We start from the raw sequence: 25,411 nt of genomic DNA on the forward strand, positions 1-25,411 counted from the left end.
ACTGAAATTAATTAACCTACATTTGTCATGCCTATGAATTTCAATGCATCTACACTGCATAGGACTTGGTTGAGTACCACCCCCAGGACCAAAATGCCTAACTGATATGATGGGCTTGAGTGAGGGGTGGTGGTGGAATCCCTTCCATTTCAGTTTCTCATTTCCCCCAAGTTTAAATTCAGTTTGGACCATTTCTGCATCAGTTTTGAGATTATTATTTTTTTAAAAAAAATGCACAAAAAATGTATGTTTTCACGCATAATTTCTCTAAGGATACCTATTTTGAGCACACTTTTGTGCAATACGCAGGCTTTTTGCAAGTCATTTCCCCTGGCGTAATCTGTTTTTGCATGTCACCTTCACTAATACACACTTTCCCCAAACATTCACATTTTTGGGCTGGAGAACAGCATCACAAAATTAGGAGAAGTGCGAATTTTGAAACATTTCAGTTCAGTTACTAGTTTGGGAGCTGTGAATTAGGTGGGAACCAAAATCTCACTCCTCCTCCCTACTGGCACTGGCAGCTGAGTGGTGATGGGGAAACAACAGATCTTTAAAGAGCCAGAATGCTGTAGCGGTTAGAGTGTTGGACTAGGACCTGGGAGAGCACGGTTCAAATCCCCATTCAGCTGTGAAAGTCACAAATCTCTCAAGTCTAACCCACCTTGCAGGGTTCTTGTGAGGATAAAGTGGGGAAGAAGGAAACCACATGTGCCCCCGTGAGCTCCTTGGGGAAAAGCGGGATATAAACATGATGAAGAAATACTAGTATTTCAAACACTAATTTTAACAGCAACTCCAACGCTCACTGTTGTGGGTTCTGTTCAGTGTCGATAACACACAGTGATCTGAGTTACACAGGCAATCTAGGCGCTAAAACGTGGGAAGCATCCTGAGCTCAGTGATCTTGATCTTAGGGTTGTGGATTCGAGCCCCACGTTGGGCAAAAGATTCCTGCATTGTGTAGGGAGTTGGAGTAGATGAGGCTTGTGGTCCCTTCAATAAAGGAAGGTTTTTTTTGACAGTGAGAGCTGAGAGATTGAGAAGGGTTTCAGTGATGGAGACAAGCATCAACGATGAACCTTTTGGGGGTTCCTCATTTCACATACCTTCATGGACGCTTTCAGTTCAGAAGCATCATACTGAGCTGGTGTTTTCAGCAGACCCAGGATAGTAGTCTCCAGGTGCCCAGACAGAGCAGACTTCAGAGCTGCAGAGAGCTCCTAAAGACAGGAAAGAGGGTGACAAAGTTAGTACCTATTTCAGATTTCTGGGTGCTTGCTCCTCTGAGTGACTGAAGTCTTTAAATCTGTTGTTTTTCCCTACTGATTTGCAGGGGAGACACAGTGGTCTTTTGGAAGTGATCAAAATCTTTCTATTTAAAGGTAAATGACAACCCAATACCTTGTTATATTCTACCATCCAAGAAGGTAAAGGAGTTTTGTGTAAAAAAAAGTAAGAGAACATGTAATTTTGAGCACACAAACTAAATTCACACTCATAAACCTAGTAGGAAAGTGTTCATTCAGCATGCAATGGACAGATTTAAAGGAGACAAAAGAGTCTGTCGGGGGCAAAGACGATTTAAGTGGTGGACATTTCTCTCTCTTTTCTCTCTCTCATAAAATGTAGATCCCCAGCCTTCAAAACAATCAGGACCACCTTCCTGATCCCAAAGAACATTAACTGACTTGCCATTTGCAATGTCGTGAAGAAAACCCAGTGGAAACATTTCTTCTCCAGGAAACTCATCCAGGAAAAGTAATCTATCCATTTCCTTTCCCTCTACTCCTGACTCATATTTTTCCACTGAGGGATTGGATGGTTGCCTGTTGCCACTGTCTCTTAGAATCCTTTGGCATTTAGGCACTCTGGCTTAATTGGAGGTTTGGCTCCGATTGCGGAAAGCCAGGATGGAACACGAGAGACCAGCTAACAACTGTGAAAGTGGAAATGATCATTTTCTAAACGTAGCTGAAACCAAGTTCTCCCATGCAAGTCTTTCACTGAAATGTACAACAGCCCTACAGTGGCCACAAGCCATGACAGCTGTAGGCTCTCCAGTACCGGAGGCAGTAGCCACTGGATACCAGTCCCCACGGGGCAACATTGGGAGGGAGGGGCTTGTGGGCTTCCTGTGGGCATCAGGTTAATCGCTGCAGGAACAGAACGACAGAGCAGACTGGCCTCTTGGCCTGATCCAGCAGCCAGGCTCCTCTTGTGAGCTACTGAGTCAGGACACAGCAGTTCCTGGAGAGAATGCACTAATGCCACTATTTTAGTGATATCTTCTGTGGGGCTCAGTTCTGTGTGGCAACACACCAAACCACGTTTAAAAGGAAGCTCAAATTCTATCTACTTTTATTCACTGGACAGTATTTTTAAGCCGCTTTTCTGGGCAAGCTCATCCAAATTGTGGCTTATAGAATTCATTGCTACAAGGTATAGTGATGGCCGCTGGCTCAGAGGTCCTTAAAAGGGGATCTGACAAGTTGATGGGAGAAGGAGAGGTCTACCTCTCGCAGTATAGTGTAGCTTTTGGCCTCCTTCAGTACCTTCTTAGTTCTCCTCTGGTAAGCGAAGGCAATGTCCTGACGCTGCTCATTGCTGCGGTTGGTCAGGATGTTGACAATTGTCACTTCATCCACACCTGCATAGGGAGAGAGAAGGGAGAAGGGAAGTCGTTGGCAAGTGGTCTGGATGTTGTCATCTCTGCAAAGATTTAAAAGGCAAACCCGAGGCCAGCTGGGTTCTCAAAAACAGTGTCCCAGTCCTCAAAACTTTCAGAAGATTACAAAAAAAGCACAACAATGCACACTGATTGATTTGCAATATTTATAGCCCACTCTACATTGAATATTTTCTTCTTTTTGCATTTTTTGCATTTTAAAAAATTTCATTTTGTAATGTGTATAAAACAGGGAGAACAGTTATAATAACAGGTGGAAATGAGATACAAGTTATTTACGTTTTTTACATTTATTTTTGTTTCACAAAATTTATATACCACTTGAAAGTAATAAAACTTTAAGGCTGTTTGCACTTTATCTATAAAGCTCAGAGGGCGCATATCAGAGGGTTCTCCAACCTTTTTCTTTAATCCTCAGATTGACCCTGTGTGGTTGATTAGTTTTGAGAAAAAAGCAGCTGGCCCAAGCTTACCCAATGAGCTTTGTGGCTGAGCAGAGATTTGAACTTGGGTCTCCGTAGTCTAAGACACTAACCACTGTGCCACACTGTCTTCAAAGAGCATTCCACTAGATGCTGGCTGGGACAAACATTTCAATTTTTCATTTTGCTTTTTATTTATGTACTTAAGCCTAGATTGGGATTGGTTTGGTTTTGTAACATTAAATTTGTGCTTTGTTTGCTAAATTGTTGGTTTTTCTTATTTTGACTTTACTGACACGTTCTGTATTTTGTGTATTTGTATTTCTAGTGTTCTCTGTTCTAATGATTTGAATGCCTGCTGTAAGCCGCTTTGAGCACAGCTCCTTTTGGGAAAGCGGCATATAAGCAAACTCAGTCAATCAATGGGAACTGTAGTGGGAGGATACAAGGTTAGCAACTGGCTTCAGGCAAATTGTCCATGGACCTTATCATGTCCACGTTATGTACATCCCCTTGCACACACCATGGACACTTTACCTACTGTTCCAGATACAGAGGTGGCCCTCCCTTGAGGCAAGGTGAGAGGGGAGTGCCATTAAAGGTGGCCCAGTGGGAAACAAATATGGAGCCATGGAACACCGTCCAACAGGAAGAATCGCTGTACAGTGGTACCTTGGTTTAAGAACAGCTTAGTTTATGAACAATTTGGATTAATAATGCTACAAACCCGGAAGTAGGTGTTTTGGTTTGTGAACTTTGCCTTGGAATAACAACATGTTTTGCTTCCTGTTGAGTGTGTTTCATTTGTAAATGGAGTCCCCCGCTGCTATGGGAAAGCACGCTTTGGTTTAAGAACGGACTTCCGGAATGGATTAAGTTCGTAAACTGAGGTACCACTGGAAGGAACAGAAGTTGTGTGAGGCACCACCTCAGTCTTCCACTGTCGAGGTCTAGGAAACTTCTTTTTTTAAAAGCCAAAAATATCCCCGCACTCTACAGAAAAGACTACTACCATGCAGTTTGGTGGCTCCCATTCATTTCAGAGGGTCTTACGTCAAATGTTAACTCGTGAAGGATGGGTGTTATTTAGGCTTCGCTGCTTGTGGCAGCAAATATCTTGGGCCAGGCTTTACTGATGTGCTGGCATTTCCTGGTGTTGGATTTCAGTCCATGTGGGGCTGTGGCCAGGGGATGCTCACAGGATCTGACTGTTCTTGCAGGGACATTTCACACAAACAGCAGAATATGAATCATTGAAGAAAAAGATGACTCACAGAGCATTTGAGGGGTGCAGCAGAAATAAGCATGAGAGACACAAAGTGATGACTAATACTGGATTTCAGCCAGAGCAACCCTTTGTAGGGTGGGTTCAGCCAGCCACAAACTCTCAGTTGTGCATGGAGAACAACTGCCACCCAGTTAAAGAAACCTGAGCTGATAAATCAACTAAAACTCATAGGGTCATTAGCTCAATTGCATTTAAATAGGAGGGTTAAAAAACAACAACTCAATAACCTCTGTTTTTAGTTTACTCATATATGAGCCATAGCAGGTGCTGCTTCAAAAGAGGCTTCCCTCCTGGGCAAGAGAAAAAGAGGAAGCCTCTGGGCACCAGAAGCTTTCATAAGTGCTTGTATTAAAAGTATTTTAAATGTTTACTCCCCAGTTTAAACTGGGGCATTTTTGAAAGTCAATGGTGGTGGTGGTTTTTATTGATCAAATGCTGATGCCTTCGAAAACAGAAGTACCCACATACCCTGCTACAAAGGGACAGATTGGAATGGACTGCAAAAGATGATCTCTAAGTGAATACACCATCACATGGCAAACTAACACAGTTTAGATACCACCCTTCATCCAATTCCAGGGCAATGAGCAATAAAATAATAAATTTATGCAAGGCAACAATAAAAATTATGACAGACAACAATTAAAAAACTTTACACAGGCTAAAGCTGACAATTTTAACTGCCCAAGGAAATTTCAGTAAAAATAAATAAATGCTTGAGCCTGCCATCAAAAGGATAGGATGCAACTGAATCCCTTCTCATGTTCTACTGCTGGTCATGAAGTGTAGTTAGATGCTTGTGTGCACAGAGGACTCTTCACTGCCCCACTGTGTATCTATACAGATCCTCTCATTCATTCATGGGTCTGCATCATGCTGGGCACTTTTTCCAGGTTCAACCATGTCCAAAGCACAGACAGGGAGACCCAGCTTAGTACTGACAAAAAGCAGTTAAGGAGGAGTGCAGAGCAGGCGGACAGGAAAAGTCACTCTCCCCAAGGAAGAATGCAGAATTGTGCCACTTCCAAAGTCTGCAGAGATAGTGGAACAGGCTGTGTTCATTCTTCTGGCTTATGTGGAGCAGGAGGTGAGGGTTGGAAAAATCCCTTTGCATTTCAGGGTAAGAGGATATCAGAAGCAGGATGCTGACTCATAGCTGCTGAGACAGGGGAGGGGCAGTGAGCTGTTCAGTGAAGAATGGAGCTCAGAGTTCTTCTTTTTCAGTCTTAAGGGAAGGAGGGAGTTCTTAATCTCCTGTTGCAGTGCTCTGATCAATCTGGCAAACAGAAAAGACACTTTTGTCCAATGGCTAACAGATGCGCCTTGCTTTGCTACTCTGTGGTCCATTGTGGCTTCAGGGTAAGAAGAGTCTGACTAGATCAGGCCAAGATCAGCATTGTGATCTTACAGTGGGAAACCCACAACAGGATTCAAGCACAAAGGCCCTCTTGCCTCCCTGTGGCTTCCAGAGATTGGTATTTGGATGCACTGCTTTCTCCAACTGTGGCGGCAGAGCACAGCCATGCGGTTAGTAACTAGTGAGAATTACTGCGCAGGCCCACAGCCAAACAGAAGGAATGAAGCTGGCCTGCAAAGGGGAAGTTCCAAAGTGGAGAGCTCCTGCAACTGTGAGCTGTAGCATCCTTTCAGGACACCGGTGTGAGATGAACTACTAGCCAACCTCCTGTAAAGTGATGGTTTGCCCCTCCTCCTCCTCCTCCTCCTCCACGAGGGAGGAACAAGCCTCACATTTGTGGCTGCTCGCGTGGCCATTTATCTTTTATATCAAATGGTTCAGATGGGAGATGTTTCCGTTTGACATCTCACATGCAAAAGGTCAACTTACACTTGCCACACACAGGGGCATGCCACAGCAAACGCCATGATCTAACAAAAAAAGAACAACAAGGGAGGTTTGTAGACTTTCTCCTCTTTCAATAAAAAATATAATGAACCTGAAGCAAGGAATAGGAGAAGAAGAAAAAGATAAAGATTAGGGCTGTGGGGTCCAAAAAGTATTTTTCCTCCCCTACCACACTGAGGGCCAGAAGCATGTTCTTTATTTTTAAAAACGAAATTTCAGGCATATCGGAGTGCTTGACAGATGCATGGTACATACAAAGCCCCAGAGCAAAAACAGCAGGTGTGCTCTCTTTGATTTACTCCATCAACACTTCTCTCTCTCCAATTTTTAAAAACTAAGGTGTGGCCTGCCAATCATGCCAGGCTGGTCAAAGTGTTCCCAATAGTTATTTTGCTTCAGGCTTTTGCTCTCAGTAACATGAAGGGATGTGCAAGAGCTTCTCGCCACTGCTCTGAGAAAGATCCAGATGTTCCATGAAGTAACCACAGGACTCCCCCCGTTTCTCCAAACTAAGTGAATTCCATTTTTGCACATTTGTTATCTCCCTTCTGCCCCACAAATGATAGAATGATGAGGGTTTTTGCAGAAAATAGGCCCATCAGTTCAGGGCCAATCCTGTTCAAGTCAAGCAAGGATGCAATGCAATGGACTAAATTCTGCAATGCCACCTCCAATTCACAGGTTACCAAGCCAGCATGGTGGCTGCGGGAGCATCATCACAAATACGAAAGGTAACTGCAGTAGCAGTCTGTAATAAGTAAGCCACTCATATATATGATGAGGGACCCCAAAGTTGGTCGGAGTTCAAAAAAGTCCTGGGACACCTCCCCAGCTACAGCCCAGTGAGGACTGAGTATACACAGTGACTCATTGTTTGGGGTTAGGCGGATGCAAATCCACCTATGAACAAGCTGCAAGATTTTGTTGCAGGTTTTGCCTGCAACATATTGTTGATATGTATGTATAAACCACTACCTGTATGCATGGTGCTTTGCAAAGTGGAAGAAGGCAGGTCTTTGCCCCAAGAAACTTGCAATCTGAAACTCAATACAGGTGGGTCCAGCCCCCCACCCCAATACTAATCCATACAGAATGAGGCTCCACAGCCCAACGTCACACCACAGGCTCTGCCTTTGCAAAGTCTGGCATGTACTGACAGGCAAAAGAACGAAACAGCACCGCTATGAAACTATCATAAGATGAAAGGGTTCTGGCATCATTAAAGCCAATGCCCAGACTCAGACTGGAAAACAGGAATGCTGTGCACAGCCATGAGCACATTGGCATTGCTACTTTGCACTTGCCCCTACCACCCAATCTCTTTCATCGCAACCTACCTTGTAGGCCAGAAGAATGTTTTGCTACCAAAGTGAGCTCCTTCTGGGTGGGGTCAGGCTCTAAACCAGGGGTGGAGAACCTGTGGTGCCCCAGATATCGTTGGACTCCAACTCCCAGCAACCCCATGGTCAAGGAAGTTGGAGTGGGTTGGGTGTTCAACAACATCTGGAAGGCCACAGGTTCCCCATTCCTGCAGTGAAAGAAAATTTGCAACATGGGACAACAAGAGCCTCAACACGGCAAAGCATTTGCTGTTGCAGGAACGACCTCCTATCTACCAGAAAGAGTTGCTGCTTTTGAGCTCCTGAATAGCTTCCCTGGGAAAGAAACGGGTGTCACCCAGTCGTTTAATCTAAGGATGTAACATAGGTTCAGCTGGATCCTTCGTTATACACCTTTTGGCACCAGGCAAAAACATTCCACTTCCACCAGGTCTTTGGCCGATTAACACCTGATACCCTTTTAATTGGGTTGTAGGAGAGGAGATGATTGCTTTGTTTTCATTCTTAATAGCATTGTGTATTTTGCGTTTTTTATATTGTATGTTCATGTTGTGAACTGCCCTGAGATCTATGGATGATGGGTGGCATTCAAAGTTAATAAGCAATAATAATAAAGTAATGCTTGACGGTGGCAAGTCAAGGACATGGCAGCTGCCAATGGAGGACAGAGGGTCTCCCCTGCCCGGCCCTACCTTTGGTCTTGATTGCGGTTTCGAGGGCTGCAGCATCGCGATCCGCATCAAAGTTCCCGTATGCCTTGACTGTGGCGTAGGCGCTTGGAGGGAGAGCATGCTGTGGGAGAGAAGAGGAGAGGGGGGAATGACCTTCCAAACTGGCTCCATTAAATCAGCAGCTCTGTTCTTGCAAAAGGAAAGCCTGCCTAATGTCCATGGGGGGAATGGCACCGTCTTCTCACCTGACGGGGCTACTTTCTTATCTCACAGAACAGACCCAATGCATAAAACAAAGACAGGACCAGGCCTTCCTGGACTCCAACTCCCATCAGCCCCAGAAAGCAGATGGCGGTGGTGATAGGAGTCAGTCTCCTCATCCCTGATGTATAAGAACTTTGCCTGTGAGCTGTCTTATGAGTCTTTTAAAAAAGCAAAAAACTTTCTATTTATTTAAACAAGACCACCCACTTCAACAACACACTAAGACAACAAGAAAAGCCCAAATGAAAACTGAAAATTAAACATACACATACCAAGTACAAATTTGAGTTGTTTCATTCACATTCCCTGGAAAAAAACTTGTTCTCATTGGTGTTGGGAGAGAAGGAACATTTAAATAAAAATATATGTTTTAATTATCAATACCAGGATATTGTCCTTGAGTACTGTGATAGTCTCATGTGCAGCTTAAAGGTAACTGAATTCCAAATAGTTGTTATCTGTGGGCCACTTTTTAAAAAAATCAGAAAGCTGTGTACAAATGCATGCAATAAATAAATTCTGCTTCTTTAAAAGTCAAAAACAGAAACAGTGGAATGAGGCCAGCAAGACCTGCAAGAGGTGAGCCGTGTTCTTTTCCACTTGCTTCACTGCCAGGAATGGCACAAAATATGAGGTATTGCAACACAAAAATAGGAAACTGCCATCACCCCAAGATCCCCGAGGGGAGGTTCCTTTCCTTTTGTAAGCTTTGCTCCAGGGAAAAAGCACCTGTGAGTATTGCAGCTAAAAGGGCCAATGATCAGACGGGGTGAAAGGAAAGCGGGGTTGTTCTTGTTCGTATTAGGTATTTTGTGCTTTTATGTTGTGAACCACCAAGAACTACGGATGAAAGACAGTATCCACAATAAATAAATAAATAGATAGATAGATGATAGATAGATAGATGACAGATAGATAGATAGATAGATAGATAGATAGATAGATAGATAGATAGCAACCTCCAAACACAGAATTGCCACCCAGAATTCCTCCTCTCCAGCAAGGCTTGTGAAGCAGGTTATTCAAGCACAGCCTTTTAAAATGTAAGACTCCAGGTGGAGGGTGTAAACACTCTCCCCCCCCCCTTTTTTTTTTACTGAACTACCACCTCTTGGCTGTTCCCACCTCTCTCAGCCAAGGTGGAAGCTGGCCTTTTGCTGGCCTATGTGCACCATAGACAGATTTTCCAGAAGATTCTGCTCCTTTCTGATGCCAAGAAAAGCAGTGAGTGGAAAAGTTTAATTGCACCATGGAGAAGCTGAGAACACTCAGAATAAAAGCACATTCTTTTGCTGGCTTATCATCGACCATGTCTGGGATGGGTTTCGTAGCTCAGCCATGGAGCAGATGCCTGGCCTGCAGAAGGGCCTCAACTCAATCTGTTCCACCTGCAGTTCGAAGGATCAGGTAGCTGCACACCCACCGCTAGGCAGGTCCCACTAGGCAAAACAGATCTGGTGTGTCTCACTCAGGAGACTGCCTGAGGACATTTCTTTAAAGAGCATTTCCCAAACCTCTGGACACCAAAGCACCCCCACCTCTCTCCCCCGCCCTGAGTTAGAAACAGTGGTGCACACTCTTGCACCTCAAAAGGTTTATTCTGTGCAAGTGTGAAAATCAACAACTTTCGAAAGAGCCTATTCTCAGTCCAGGGGAATGTCTGCATTTCTGAGCACATGGCATTGCCCTCTGTCAAATAAAGCCACTGGTCCACTTCGCCCGGCGTATCCAGAGGGAACTTTCACAACACTTGCTGCCTGAGAGATGCACGGCTTGAACTTTTGAGTGCTATTCAAAAGAGGCATTCCGCAATACATAAATACACCACATGCACACAGATGTGTTTGAAGCTGGGATGGGCCAGGGGGAAGCAGGGGGAGTAAATGGAGCAATACTTACATCTCCCTCAAGGGTGAGCTTGGATAAGATTTCGTGGACCGTTGACATCTTGAGAGAAGGCTGGAAGAAAGTAAGAAGACTTCAAGTCAATCTGCTTGAGCATAGAGGCACTGAGGCCGAGTCCACACTTTACCACATTCAAAGGCCATTCTTTCTCACATAGGATTCTGGGCACTGTAGTTTCTTAATGGTTTCTAAGAACTGCAATTCTGTGAGGGGAAACTACAGTGCCCAGAATTCTTTGAGGGAAAGAATGTGGTTCAGGTGTGTTTTAAAGGCATAGTGGGCATGTGGCTGCAACATTTCAACAGGGTGTCAGGCTGCGAAAGAAAACATGTTTTAGACAGCAGTGAAGGAAGGATATTTGTAACGTCACCCTAATCTTATTTCAATACCTTTCAATTCCCCAAATATCCCAGCAAAAAATGTCAATGGGAAATTTCCTCCCATTTACAAGATTTTCATGCTCTTTATTTCATTTAAATTCGCCAACCAGGTGCTTTCCACATGTACTGGATGATCCACACCCAAACCACCACATCACCAACACCCGACTGCAGCACAGAAGAAACTGTCAAGTCCTCCTTTCTTGCACACTGTAATACCTCCATTTATTAGGGTTTGAAATGTGTGCAGAGGAGGATGACCAAGATAAGCTACCTGAAAACCAAGCCTTAGGAGGAAATGTTGAGGGAGTTGGGGGTGTTTAGCCTGGAGAAGACTGGGAGGGGATCGGATAGCCATCTTCTAATATCTCAAAGGCTGGAAGATGGAGCAAGCTTGTTTTCTGCTGCTCCAGAGAGCAGGAACCTGAAGCAATGGATTCAAATGCCAAGAAAGGAGATTCCGACTGAACCATAGGAAGAACTTTCTGACGTAAGAGCTGTTCCATAGTGGAAAAGACTACCTTGGAAGGTGGTGGACTCTCCTTCATGGAGGTTATTAAACAGAAGTTGGATGGCCGTCTGACCAGGTTATTTAGCTGTGATTCGAGTGTTGTAGGAGTTGGGACTAGATCAGCCTAAGGACCCATTCCAACGCTACAATCTACGATTAGGGAGCCCAACTGGGGCTACAGTTGCCATTTTTTACATTTTATTTTCTAGAATTCCCCATTAAATAAAAATATGTATTTTATCAAAATGACAATTCATTTGCTGCTCCTGCAAGTGGGTGGCCTCCTCCTGAGGAGAGGCAGAGCCAGCCCTGACATACAAGAAGGGTGGGATATTCTGAGTGAAACTGAATGCTTAAAAACAGGAAAGGCAAAGTGGATCATATATTTTCTTTTATTCTGGTAAGTTAAGGCTAGTTGCATAAATGGCTTTCAGGCTGTGAAGTATGTATTAAACGGAGAAAGGGCTGTCATGCAGGGATTAACGTCAGAACGCCATTAAGGCTTTTTACAAATAAATTAAGTGCTCCCAACCAAGGGAACAGCTAACAAAGCTGGCAAAGAGAAGAAGGCAGCTTGAGGGTGTGGCAGCGAGTGAAACGTGGGAAGGAGTCCTGGCCAAGGAACAGGCTTGGCCAATGCCCAAACTCACAGGCTCCTGGTTCCACTCCTCTCTCGCCCATCCTGAAGCCCCATGAAAGAAAAAGGAGCTCCAGGCTTTCAAAGAGAAGAAAAGGGGGCAGAGCAACTGAATGCAAATCACATCCTGAAGGGGCAGTGCAAAGGGGCAGTGACCCAGGTTCAGAGGACCCCTGCCCATCTCCCAGGGTCCTCCAGAGGTTCTGGACTGCAGCTCCCATTGACCTCGGCCAGCATAAATAGGGGACATCTACAGGTGCCCTTAGCCATTTGCTTCTTAGAACTTGAGCAATGCAGCAGCCTCAGTGACAAAATGTGTATTTGGTTTGAAGTCCCAGGCTGAGCCTAGTCAAGGAGAAAAACGAAACAAAACCATCTCTACCTAACTGCCGAGATACAGGCTTCTCCACTCACATGACATGGGGGGAAAATCAGATGCCAAAATACCAAAACTGATCTTAAGGAAGTTCCCAAAAATTTCCAGCAGTTAAATGGCACACAGAAGCCTGCTGAGAGCAGCATATTACACAGAGATGCAACAAGAATCCTCCTTCAACGAGTAATTCCACTCCAACTTTGCATCAGGAGTGATTGGGTAATTTAAATTTCCCCTGACACAGAGCCTTGCTCTGTCCCCTGCAAGTGATAGCCAATAACAGGAAATACTGTGGAAGTGCCTCTTAAAGGCATTCTTTTTTATTCATACTTTAGACTCATCGCAATATTTAATTCAATTTACTTATTGCAATAAAGTAGTAGGTCTCTCATAGCACTGTTCTGGAATTACTACACTAATTGCAATATTTCAGTTTTACAGTAGTCACTTCGGGGGCTGTCAATAGGTAGACTCAACAGGAAATGAAAGTTTAGAACCTTTGTTAGTATTAGAACCTAGACTACAAATGAGTAGCAGGCAGGCAGGTAGGCAGGCAGGCAGGGCAGAAAAGCATTTGTGGACTAGTAACTTGAAGATTTGGAAGAGTTTTTTAAAAAATGACAAAAAAAACCCCAGAAGTACAAAGGCTGGCAACTTGAAATGACAAAGGTGTTGAAAAGACTAAAGCAGCTAGTCAGGGGGAAAATGTGTTGATTTTAACCTGCTTTCTTCTCTTCCAACAAGTTTTTTTAACTCCCTGTATCTTCAACGCCTTTGCAAGCCAAATAGCTCTGTTGGGCTGGGAGGAGCTCAAAAATCTGGGAAGGAGGGGCAGCTGTTGTACAAAAGGTGTTGCTGAGAAGAATTCAGGCCCCACCATTGCATTCCTGGAAATCAGGCATGAGAACAGAACTCCCGAATTCCTTAGGTTAGACAAATATTTCAGCTGCCAAACAGCATCTGACAATGGTACGCTGTGTGCAGCAGCTGTGCTCACTTTTCAAATATACTGAGGACTGGCTGTGTGTGTGTGTGTGTGTGTGTGTGAGAGAGAGAGAGAGAGAGAGAGAATCTGTTGTGTGACCCTATGAAGGTGCAACAGTTACAGCAGGGTGTGTGGGTGTGTTTGTGTTTGTGTGGGTGTGGGTGGACAATAAGCAGATTCCTTCCTCTTGCTCAAGCACTGATGACCCAGTAGAAACACACAGCCATGAAAGTGAGTGGCGCTGAACAGCTACCTACCAGAAGGTCATCCAGTCCACCCCATGGTTTCCCCAACCACCACCACATCCCCACCCTCAGAACAACCTAGAAGAACTGGTCTAATTCCAAGTCCCTGAAGCAATAAGCCAAGGGAGACACAGCAATCTCCCAAATCTCAGGGCTCCGAATTTTGCAACACCATTCTCCAAGCAAAACATGCTTGCAAAAATGTGTGTGTTTGGGAAAAGTGTGTATGCCATTACAATCAAAAATAAAGTATAAAGGTTTTATATCTGTAGAAAGAATCCCCCCCCCCCAATTCATCATGATTTCACACTAAATAAATATATTGGAGAAAATAAACAGAAAAATGAGTACAGATTTTTGTAGGGACATCTTAAAATATAAATGACGATGTGAAAAGGGAGGACACCCAAACTTAAGACCGTATGCCTCTTGCCTATTTCCCCCCACCCCCCTCAAGACTGCATGTGTAGTTCTGAGCAGCCAGAGACGTAAAGGGGGGAAATTTCCTACGGGGTGTGTGTGTGTGTGCTTTGATCTTTGGGTCCAAGGAGGAAAACGAAAGTGAGAAAGATCTCAGAGGGTGGGAGCCATCATAGCAACAGTAACTGTTGCTACTATTAGGGATCCAATATTATTGGGGTTACAGTTAATCACTCTGTTAAAGGAGGCTGAGGGTGCAATTCCATCTTATCGCAAACTCAGGCGGCTGAGCAGAGGACTCTTTAGTTACATGGGAGTATTGAACTTTGTACATGCAAAAGGCTGTTTTTATCACAACAACTTTCAAAAAGGACCCATGAGCTTCTTTCTGCAACTTGCAGAAGTGTCCGTTGAAGGAGCGGGTGGTGAAACTGAAACAGGAGGAGGGAAGGAAGAGAGAAGTGGTCTACTGCAGCCTCCAACTGGCTATATAGTCCAGCATTTATTTTCCTACAGCAGTCAGGCAGATACCTCCAGGAAGCCCACAAGCAAGGCATGAAGGGGGCAGACTTCTCCCCAGCAAATAGTATGCAAACCTGCTGGCTCCTTATAGCCCTAGATCGCTCAAAAATTACATTGGATCTACGCCATACATCTAAAGCACATTCAAAGCACATTTAAAGAACACAACTCCCCCCAAAGAATCCTGGGAACTGCAGTTTTTGCCTCGCAGAGCAGCAATTCTCAGCCCCCCTAACAAACTATAGCTCCCAGGGTTCTTTGGGGAAAGTAATGCAATTTATATGTGCATTGGATGTGCTTTAAATGCACACCCCAACCGATAAAAAAAAAATAAGGCTGAAGACATTCCCGTTAATCCAGGCATTTGGGTTACAGAGCAGACTGCTGCTGGGTTGTGGTCCCATCAATATTTTAATCTCAGCCATTTTATTGCCGTCTTGTGACTCTATGATACTCTTTGTACTGTTTATTGCTTTAATGTTCTGTTCCTATTAAGTGCTCCAGAATGGGGAAAGGGTGTGGCTTTAAAGGAATTCAAATAAATAGTTGTGCTTCCAAGGCCTATTGGGATCCACCTTCCTCTGACTCTCCCCAATCTCCTTCAAAAACCACCTAAGTAATGCAGAGACTCCACCCCCAGCTATGGTGTCCTGATACATTTGATACCCCCCACTGTTTCACTCATTAATCAAAGCTTATCAAGCTATAAGGTACCATTCATATATTTAGTGCGATTTTTCTAGAAAAAGAGGTGCTGGAACACACCAGGAATGCCTCCCTCATTCTCTAATAATGGCAATGGCGCCCACCTGGGAGGCGCCAGAACTGAGTTCTGCCAAATTCCGACTGGGGGAAAAAAGCTCTGCATATATTTATTGCATCTGCATCCCACGCAGGGGCGTCTTACCCATAGAGGCTATTGGCACGGGGCGCCAGAAAAGAGGCAGAGGCTGGACACAGTGCCTCCCGGCATCAGCTCGCTGCCCTCGCCCGCCTCCACCACCTGCTGTGGCTACCGCGGCATGAAGCGGCCAGCTGAGCCGGTAGGCGCCATGTCCAGCCTCCACCTCTTTCCTGCCAGAGGAGCTGTCCTCCAGCCGCTGCCCGCCTCCTCCAGCCCTGCCGGCAGCGCCAACCTCCCTAAAAAAACTCTGCAAAACGGGGGGGGGGCAGAGGGAGCTTTGCACCACAGTGCTGGATATGCTTAAGACGGCCCTGATTCCACCTTTTTCTTCAAGGAGCTCAAGGTGGCCCACATGGCCCTCTCCCCCTTTGGCATTTTATCCTCACAACAATCCTTTGAGGTAGGATCAGGTTTAGAGGCAGGTGAACTTCATGGAAAAGTCCAGATTGGAATCCAGGTTTCTCCCAGGTCCTAATCCAACACTCTAACCCATATCCTCCAACATTTCTCTGATGAAAATAGGGATGTCCTATTCCATCACCATCATTTCTACCCCACCCATCTGACTGGGTTGCCCCAGCCACTCTGTGAGGCTTCCAACATATATAAAAACATAATAAAACATTAAAGAAACTTCCCTCTACCGGACTGCCTTCAGATGCCTTCTAAAGATGATATAGTTAATTATCTCCTTGGCTCCGCGGTCACAAAACTCCATTCCCTCCAACGTTTTCCCAATGAAAATAGGGATGTCCTAAGGAAAAGTGGGACATTCTGAGAGCAAATCAGAAACCGGGACGACATCTGTAAATCTGGGACTGTCCCTGGAAAATAAGGACACTTGGATTGTCTGCTAACCACTGCACCACACTGGCACACACAGAGAGACACACTTAAACTTACATCATTTTAATAATAATAATAATAATAATAATAATAATAATAATAATAATAATAATAATTTAAAGGAAATGCCACTGTCTGCCCTAGCCCAGCAGTTACACCAGGAGTTGAAAGTCATTGCAATAAAAATAGCCTCGGCCAGAGCACCAACTGATTTTTAAAAGAGCTTCAGTTACAAAACTGAATGAAAACCACAGCCGAGCAGGCTTGTTGAGACAAGGCAGAAAAAGGCAGGGCAGAGGGGGAAGCAAGTCCAGTGATTCAGCCGACACGCCCTTGGAATGTCGGCTGAGTTGCCACATAACACTGTAGTAAATGGAGGCCAATCAGAGAAAGGTTATTGCAGCCCAGTCATGGGGGAGGGAGGGAGGGAGGGAGAGAGAGAGAGAGAGAGAGCAGGAAGATGGGAATTCTGCAAAGATGAGTTTGTTAAAAGATAAATGAGGTCACAGATCTTGAACTGCGTGGCTATGCTGTGAACTGTGGACTGCCAACTACACAGGATCTGGGAGCTGCTGCAGACTCTTGCATTTTTCAACTGCGGCAGGAGGCCTCTAGTCCTCATGAGTGCAGTGAAGAGTTGGAAATGCACAAACCACTAGGGAAGGGGTGGGAGACGCCCCTCTCCATTCATCCTCGACTGCTGGTCAGGCTGGGGGGGGGAGCAATGGAGAGATACAGGTTCTTTACGCTTGCCTGCACTAGAGACTTGGAAAACGCAGACACAAGAAAAACCCTACACCAGAGTTCCCAAGGTGTTTGCAAACATCAGACTATGAAATGCCTTCCCCTCTTCCGCTGTAGCCCTGAGTCCCCATCTGAGCATATACGTCAATTCCCGCCATCTCCTCTGCCCAGTAAGTAATTGAGGCTATAATTCTGTCACAGCTTCTACTGCCTAGACTTTAGCAACAAAATTTAAGGGTCTAGCTTAGCATGGAAACCCAGCCAAAATTGTGTACACCTAACATTTGTGCAAAATTGCCCAGAACTCAATTGATTCTAACTGAATAGCGTAAAATGTACAATTTAGTCCAATTGCCAAAAATTATTGCTTTTTCTTAAGCACAGAACGGTGCACCCTTCAAGAGAGCTGTGCCTGATACAGGTATTAGGGACAGTGGTCTGCCACTTACCCTGAGGTTTACCCTGTCACATCTATCAACAGCTCAGAAATGGGAAACACAAAAAGCACAAAGGGTTTGCTCTTTCTTATTATAGAAGGAACACAAGCTCTCATTCGACACAGAGCTTTAAACCAAGATTGCAAGCCTGCAGGCAAATTGACACAAATCCGTTTTCAACCAAATGATGTACTGTACCAAAATCTAAGTGCAGCAGAAGGCATAGCATCCATTCAGTGGTATTGAACGAAGCAGTGTCGGCTGATGCTGGCAGGGAGGAAGGGGGGCAGCCCCACGGGAGGGGGAGCAAGAGCCAATGGCAGGCAAACCCACCCTCCCTTCCTGCTGAGTTCCAAGTGGGTTAACACAGAGACGAAGGAGGGGGAGGCAGCTGACAGGCCATGCCACCCCCTGGACTGGTTGTAAGCAAGGAGGTCAGCAGTTGGGGGCTGGCTGAGGGCTAATCATAGCCCAGCCTCCCCTGGAACCACGTTTTCCCAGAGGAGACCCTGAGAAGTACTCTGGCCACACCATCCACTTAAAGCACTATGACATCACTTTAAACACTCATGGCTTCCCCCAAAGGGCGGAGAGTTTTTAGGAGACCCCTATTCCCCTCACAGAACTACAATTCTCAGAGTTCCCTGGGAAGAGAGATCAACTGTTAAGCCACTCTGGGAACTGTAGTTCTGAGAGGGGAACAGTCTGACAACTCTCAGAACCCTTAATGCACTGCAGCTCCCAGAATTCTTTGGGGTCGGGAAGCCATGACTGTTTGAAGTTGGGATCATAGTGCTTTAAATGAATTGTATGAAAGTTGCCAAAGCTGGATACACCACTTGGCTCCTAATGGAAGAAGGAACTAAAGGCTGTGTTGTTTAGCCCAGTGTGATGAAGAGTAAGATACATCTGCATCCCATGGGGCAGAATGAGAATCAAGGGGGGGCAGCCACCCAAGCTGCAGGGCCTTCATTTACCCCACTCCAAGGATGCCATGTGAAACTTAGAGCTACTTAATTCCAGAAAATTCACCATAACCCTTAAAGCTCAAACCATACCAGAGGCATAATCACCATGCCCTTTCTGTTACTCCTTGAGTTTTTAAAATGTGTGTTAATAGGTAAAATTATTATTTCAAGGCAGCATCACAGCTGGACATGGATTCAGGTTCAGATCTACACATGCTCAAAACCTGACCAGAGCATGCCGGAATAGCCTGGTGCCATTAAAGCAGACGAGGAACAGGGGCAGCACAGAATAAGCTGCCTGCCCCAGTGGAAGCCATATAGTTTAATTCACAAAGGAGAACTCTCCGGAGAATCCTGAGAAGGAACTTTCAAAAGAACGCAAGGAGAGCCTGCAGGATCAGGCCAATGGCCCATATGGTCCCCATCCTGTTCTCACAGTGGGCAGCTAGATGCCTGGGGGGCAACTGCAAGGAGGGTCTGCGCACAAGAGCATTCTCCCCTCCTGTGGCTTCCAGCAACTGGGATTCAGAAGCCAACACTGCAGGCACAGCAGAGCCATTGAGAGCCTTCTCCTGCATGAATCTGTCCAGTCCTTTAAAAAGGCCACCCAAGTTGGATTGCTTTGCAAGAGGCACCTTCTCCTGGCTCAGGTGCCAACATAATACATGCTCTGAATTTTCAAAGAGGACAATGTCTTAGGGTGGCACCACCTACACTTTGGAACTCCCTGCCCATTGATGCCAGGCAGGCGCCTTCACAGAACCCATTTTGGTGCCTGCTAAAAACAGTATTGTGTAGTCAGGCCTACCCTAGATGTTTAGAAAGCGGATGTAAATTTTTACCTGTTTTTAGCTTACTGTTATTTTAACTTTTGAAAAGTCATAAATTATTGTTGTTAATCCTTCTTAAATGTAAAGGTAAAGGGACCCCTGACCATTAGGTCCAGTCGTGACCGACTCTGGGGTTGCGGCACTCATCTCGCTTTATTGGCCGAGGGAGCCGGCGTTTGTCCACAGACAGCTTCTGGATCATGTGGCCAGCAGGACTAAACCGCTTCTGGTGAACCAGAGCAGCACACGGAAACGCTGTTTACCTTCCCGCTGGAGCGATACCTATTTATCTACTTGCACTTTGTGCTTTCGAACTGCTAGGTTGGCAGGAGCAGGGACAGAGCAACGGGAGCTCACCCCATCACAGGGATTTGAACCGCTGACCTTCTGATCGGCAAGCCCTAGGCTCTGTGGTTTAACCCACAGCGACACCCGCGCTTCTTCTCTATCTTTTTTGGAAACCACTTTGGGTTTTAACAATAGAGTGGTGTTTAAATCTTATGAAATAAGTAAGTAACCAATCAATTGACTAAACATTGCCACCCTTTTTTTAAAAAAGCCCCAATCCTCTCTCTGTCTTGCATTTGGCACCTTCCTTCTGCCCCAGCCAAGTCCTTGAACCAGCCTTCGGGGTGTTCTCTGGACGCACAGATCAAGTCCAAGAACAGGGGAGAGAGAGGAGTTCCTGGCAACTGTTCACTAGGCATGGCCAGGGCCATTGTGCTAGCCTGAAAGGGAGTGGCCCCTCTGGGGATGGCAAAAAAACAGAAAAACAAAAAGCAAGGTGTTGCTCAAGTTTCAGAAGTCTTCAGAATGAGAGAATGGAAACCCTGAGCTTGTGTGAGCCACGTCTCCAAGGAAGGCAGGGCGTGGCCATGGAGGAATGTGGGGCTGCAAGGAGGAGAGAGAGGCACAGAGCTGCCCCAAAGGACGCACCCCAGAGGTCTACCTCCACAGGAACGGTGAGAAGGGGGGAGGCCTTCTCTAAACCAAAACAGGATTGCTGAAAGCTTTCTCGTTTTGATAAGTATTTTGCAGGAAAAGGCAGGCCGTCACTGCTGCAAACGGAACCCACAAATGAGATCATGCCAAACTCTGCAGCAGAACTTAATTAAGTTCAAAGCAGGGAGGAGGCAGGAAGAGAAGCCAGCTCTCCTACTCAGTGTTTGAAAGCACTATTTAAAAAATGAACCTTTTTAATTTTTGCAGTGCTGGTTATTTAGCTGGAAGGAGAGGCAAGGCTGTGTTGCTGGGCTGTGCCAGCACCTACAAGTCAAGAGAGCTCTGCTCATGAGCCAGCCTGGGGTAGATTTCACCTCCCTCCCACCTGTATTTCACGTCAACTGTGCCTTGCAGCTTCACATGACTATACTGGTCAATGGTTTCTTCACAAAGGCATCCCACAGAATCAAAGGGTAGCAGCAGGAAACCCCTGGGCCAAATGTCAGTTGCCCAGCTAGAGGCAAAGGAGAGAGAGAAAATTACCACATTTCTCTCCCTGCAAGGAGAACAGGGTAGTATGCATGGTTTCGCCACACCCATTTTTATCTTAACCTACCAATGGTAAGAACTGTTTGGCAGTGGAAAAGACTGTGGTGGATTCTCCATTGTAGGTTTTTAAGCAGAGGCTGGGTGGCCATCTGTCATGGATGCTTTAGTCGAGACTCCTCCTTTGCAGGGGATTGGGTTCAATGACCCTTAGGGTCTCTATCATTCTATGATCAGGATCTCTATCATTCTATGATCACCCTGTAGAGGTTAAGCTGAGCCAGATTTGAACCAGCCTGACATTCTACCCTCTACACCAGTGTTTCCCAAACGTTTTTGGGCAACGGCACACCTGTTTACCGGAAAAAAATCTCGCGGCACACCACCATTAAAGCCCCGCCCCGTGACATCAGCGCGCAGCGTCACGCCGGGAGGGACGCACAAAAGTGAACGTTTTTTCCCTTCCCCTTGCCGGGGTGGGAGGAGGCAGCAGAGCGAGGGACTGAGGGACGGCGGCAGCTGAGGCGGCGGCGGCTGTTGTGGTGGTGGCGGCGATAGCGGGCGGAGGAGGAGCCGTCGCCGGGAGTTGCTGCTGCTGCTGTTGCTGCTGCTGCCCGGACATGCCGGCCTCCTCCTCCTCCGCTGTCTCGCGCTCCTCCCTTTTGCGCGCGCTGCCCCGCCGCTCGGCACCACCACCGCGGAGCCGCCCCCGGCTCGACGCGGATCCTTGCCGCCGCCGCCTCTCGCCGCCCGACTCGCCCGCCTCCCTCCCACGGCACACCAGCCGGTGTCTCACGGCACACTAGTGTGCCGCGGAACACCGGTTGGGAAACACTGCTCTACACAATGATGACTTTCTGGACCTGGAGGGAGGGAAGAGTCAGGATCCCCAAAACATCTCCAAAGATGTTGTTGTTAACTAGCAGTACATATACTGGGTGTCCTCCAGGTTGGGGCATAATTTGCATTGCTCCAGCCAGATGGGAGCTGTGGTACAAAAAGAGGGAACAATGTTGGGGGAGGCAGGTATATTGCAGCCCTCATGGAGGGTGGCCAGTATCTGCTGAGTGCTGGCACCAGGAGTCCTGTGGCTCCTTTACAACCATCAGATTTACTGCAGTGGGAGTTTTAGTGGGCTGGACTCAAGCCTGCTTTGTCAGAAGCACATTCTAGAAGTCAGGAAACTGGGGAGAAATGCAGAAGCCATTTTCTACATTTATAAAACACCATACTCTATATCTGTACAAGAGGAATGTCCCGCTGCAGGCAAAACAAGCATTGATAAATACTTCAGAAATGCAGCTACTTTAAATCTTTTATTAATTTCTCTGAGCAACTGCAGAATTTTGGTTCACCGACTTAACTTTTGAATTGCCCTGTGAGTCACTTTGAATTGAATGGGGCTTCATCCCAGGTCAGTAGAATTAGGACTGTGGCCTTAAAATTATTTGCAAATATGCTTTTACTGTAACATGTTACAAAACAAAAGCAACTGCCCCCCTTTCAGCCTCACCACAACCGTGGAAAGAAGGTTCAGGTCGAGAGATAGTGAGCTATGTTCAGAAAACAAGCAAATATCTTCAGGAGACAAACACACACACACACACCCCGCAACCATTTCACAAGAACCTTGCAAAGATTATGCAATCATCCAGATGTTAGATTACTGTTGGGCCAGAGGTAGCAACTGGTTTTTGAAGATTTTTTTTTGGGGGGGATAATTGGGGAGGTGGTGTGGGGGTTGTGGACTTCATTCAGGGGCAGCCTCCTCCTATTACTCAGGCACTGCAGTCATCCATAATTCCCCCAAACGGAGCATGCAGGACGGGTGTGGCCCTTTCTCAGTACATCTTTGCTTACTGCACAACTTGCTGCAACATGCCACGCTCTGGCCTGTGGGGTGAGGAGAGCATATTTCACAGAATGACGTAGCAGGAGAGCCGTTTGGGCGAGAAGGCGGACACACCCAAGGCTTGGACTGAAACTAATAGCCGAGAGCGGGAATCTCCACAGCCAGCAAAGGCAAGCAGGGAACTTAACACAGCACCATCACAACCAGTTATTCTCCTCTCGGGATGGGCTCTGGAAGGGCAGTTTGTGATCCAGTCCTTGCCCCCTGGGCTGCCCTTTGGGATTTGCTGGCAATGGGCCACTGGCAGAGGGAGGGCACCAAGGGGTGGGACTGTCTCCTACACAAGCCTTGGGGAAAGGGAGCCACGCATGCAGGGGGGGGTTGTGCCCACACACAAGGTGGAAACTTTTAAAGGAAAGCTCTCAAGCCTGGATACTCAATCCTTGCCTCCTGGAGTTGGAGGGCCAAAAAGAGGGGTGGTGAATAAATGAACACACCCTTATTGCAGCATGACAACCCAGGAAAGAAGGCGGCTCTCTTTCAGCTGTCCCCAAAGCATGCAAGGCTACAGATCACACAGAAGGCTTAAAGCCTGGTCCAACCATTCAGAAGCTTTATTATTAATAGCATTTTCAAACGGCCCCTCATTCCAAAGGTCCCCAAGTTATCCATATTGCAAATCTCATCTCCTGGGCGTCTTTGGATGCTACCTTACCAGCTAGAGCAAGAGAGCTGGACTAGATGACCCTCAGGGTCCCTTCCACCTCGACCATTCTGGGACTCTAAAGCACCAAGGAGGGACAGAAGCAGAGACTCCACACACAGGACCCAACTCTGCTTGGGGGAGTCTACAGGCCAGGTGCTGGGCACCCAAGACCCGGGGAGCGAGGATGCAGAAAAGGGCTGAGAATGCAGCCAGGTATGTGAATTAGCAAAAAGTAAAATCAAATGTATTGCAAGAGATGGGTAAGCAGAAAGACAACACTAGAAAATGTTTGTCATGTTCTGCTAGTTTGCATTTCACCCCAGCAGAATGAAAATTTATTTTTCCCCCTTTTCTATATTTTTAAGGCGCTTCTTGGCACTCCGAACAGCCGAGAAACCTTTTCCATTTGCATTTCTGCTTTGACAGTCGGGTGTCCCTGCACACTTCACGCCCAGGGCTCCCAATTATAGAGTTGCCAGGACACCTCGAATGTTCTTGAGCTTTTTTCAGGAAGGCGACTGACTTGCCTAAGATCCAGGACAAAGAAGCGCCACCTTCCGGGAATTCCCCCCCGGACGTCAATTATGCTTTTGAAATCCCGTTGATGTCCGGAAAAATCAGGACGCATGGCATCCCTACAAGTCAGGATTGGTAGGACGTCAGCCTAAACGCCCGATCCTATGGAGACTTTCTCCGAAGCGCACCGAGGGCCACTCCCAGCCGTAGCAACCCTCCTCCGAAGTCAGCCCCGCCGGTTTCAACGGCGGCCCCAATCCTCCCCGAGCTCCTTTGCAGGGCAAACCTTTGCCCACCAGACACACGCAGCCCCCCCCCCCCCGATAAAGGAGAGGCTGAGTCGAGCGCGCGTACGCGAGAGTAAGTCCCACTGAACTCAACGGGACTGACTTCTCATGGAAGCGCACCAAGGCAGTGCAATTCTCCCGCCGCCTCACTTCGGAGTCAATCCAGATTCAATCCAGATTCAATCCAGATCACTTCGGAGTCAATCCAGGCGGAGCCGCTCCGGATGCAGCGCCCCCGGAGACTTACCGAGCAGGCGGCGACGGCTGCAGACTCCGAGTCCGGCTGAGCACGGGCGAGAGGCGGGCGGGGTGGGGTTTTTGTAGCAGCCGCGGGTCCCGCGCGTCTCCGGCCGCGGCAGGCGCCGCCCTCCAGAGCCCAGCCAGCCCGGCCCGCCCCGCCCGGCCGCCCGGCCCGCCGCCGCCTCCGCCTCTGACTCAGCCTCGCCTCGGGAAGGGAAGCGGGGAGGGCGGGCCCGAGGCCCCCGACCCCGGCCCGGCTTGAAACAGCTTCCCTCCGCCCCGTAAATATTTCAGAGTTTTAAAAAAAACAATTACTATTTTTGACATTATTAAGAACCCCAAAGTGCAACATTTTAAATTGATTTTTAAATTATAGCAAAGGAAGGACACCCCGAGTGAAATCTCTCCGAGCCCACCAAGATGTAATGGTGATGCATGCTTTAATCTGTCTTCTGATTACTGTTGATATTTTGAACGTTTTAAATTATTGTTGGTATCTTTTTTTGCAAAGCACTTGCTGTTGTTTTTTACGCTCAAGAGGTGTATAAATCGCAACTTACAGCAAGGAAATGAAGATGGTTACAATGGCTGCTGTGTAAGCAATTATTGTTTCAAACTCATCAATTTACCTGCAAAAAAGCAGAATGAAAGACTAAGAGCAGTGTTTCCACATATACTATTGATAATTCCAACAAATTAAAAGAAGCATAAACTCACTAGAGTAAAATCTCTCAAGATCCACACCTTGGTACAGGTAGGAGAAGCCACCTGGCCATGATGAACTTCATTTGTCAATGAAATAAAATCATACCATATTGCAAAAAAGATCTGTCAATTGTACTGCGTTCTCTAGCAGCTTTTAATTTATGGGATCTCCACGCCCAGAGCCATTTGCCAGACTTGGGAATACTAAAAATGCTGCACTTTTAGGTTGTTAATAATGTTTCAATCAAACAGTTTCCAAAATTTAGTCACAGATGCTCTTGCTGTTGTTAAAATCACAAACAAACCTTAAAGTTACAAAAAGAGAGGTATTTTCCAAATAAGTAGAGGAAATGTTGGAAAATAAAG

The 25,411-nt window shown here is 46.5% G+C and overlaps 1 protein-coding gene and 1 long non-coding RNA gene across 3 annotated transcripts in view; both read right to left on the reverse strand.

Moving 5' to 3' along the window:
- The window catches only part of ANXA2 (annexin A2), a 35,784-nt gene extending 11,344 nt beyond the window's left edge, over positions 1 to 24,440 (reverse strand). Inside the window, exons 1-5 of one of the 2 annotated variants that reach the window (XM_082198121.1) lie at positions 24,348 to 24,440; positions 10,441 to 10,500; positions 8,299 to 8,398; positions 2,559 to 2,653; positions 1,113 to 1,226 (exon numbers count right to left, since the gene is read on the reverse strand). In XM_082198121.1, the coding sequence (XP_082054247.1) occupies positions 1,113 to 1,226; positions 2,559 to 2,653; positions 8,299 to 8,398; positions 10,441 to 10,488 (357 nt within the window). In that variant the 5' untranslated portion in view covers positions 10,489 to 10,500; positions 24,348 to 24,440. Of the gene's footprint in view, positions 1 to 1,112; positions 1,227 to 2,519; positions 2,654 to 8,298; positions 8,399 to 10,440; positions 10,501 to 24,347 lie in introns of both variants that reach the window. The other variant, XM_082198122.1, reaches the window with a different exon arrangement.
- Positions 6,844 to 8,292, reverse strand: LOC309518234. The gene is made up of 2 exons (XR_014213393.1): positions 8,034 to 8,292; positions 6,844 to 7,509 (listed from the first exon to the last, which is right to left on the reverse strand). It is a non-coding gene; the product is annotated as an uncharacterized lncRNA (long non-coding RNA).
- Positions 24,441 to 25,411: the final 971 nt, after the last annotated feature.

This window comes from Podarcis vaucheri (assembly GCF_965113315.1).
Source record: "Podarcis vaucheri genome assembly, chromosome: 14".
Classification (NCBI taxonomy): Eukaryota; Metazoa; Chordata; class Lepidosauria; order Squamata; family Lacertidae; genus Podarcis; species Podarcis vaucheri.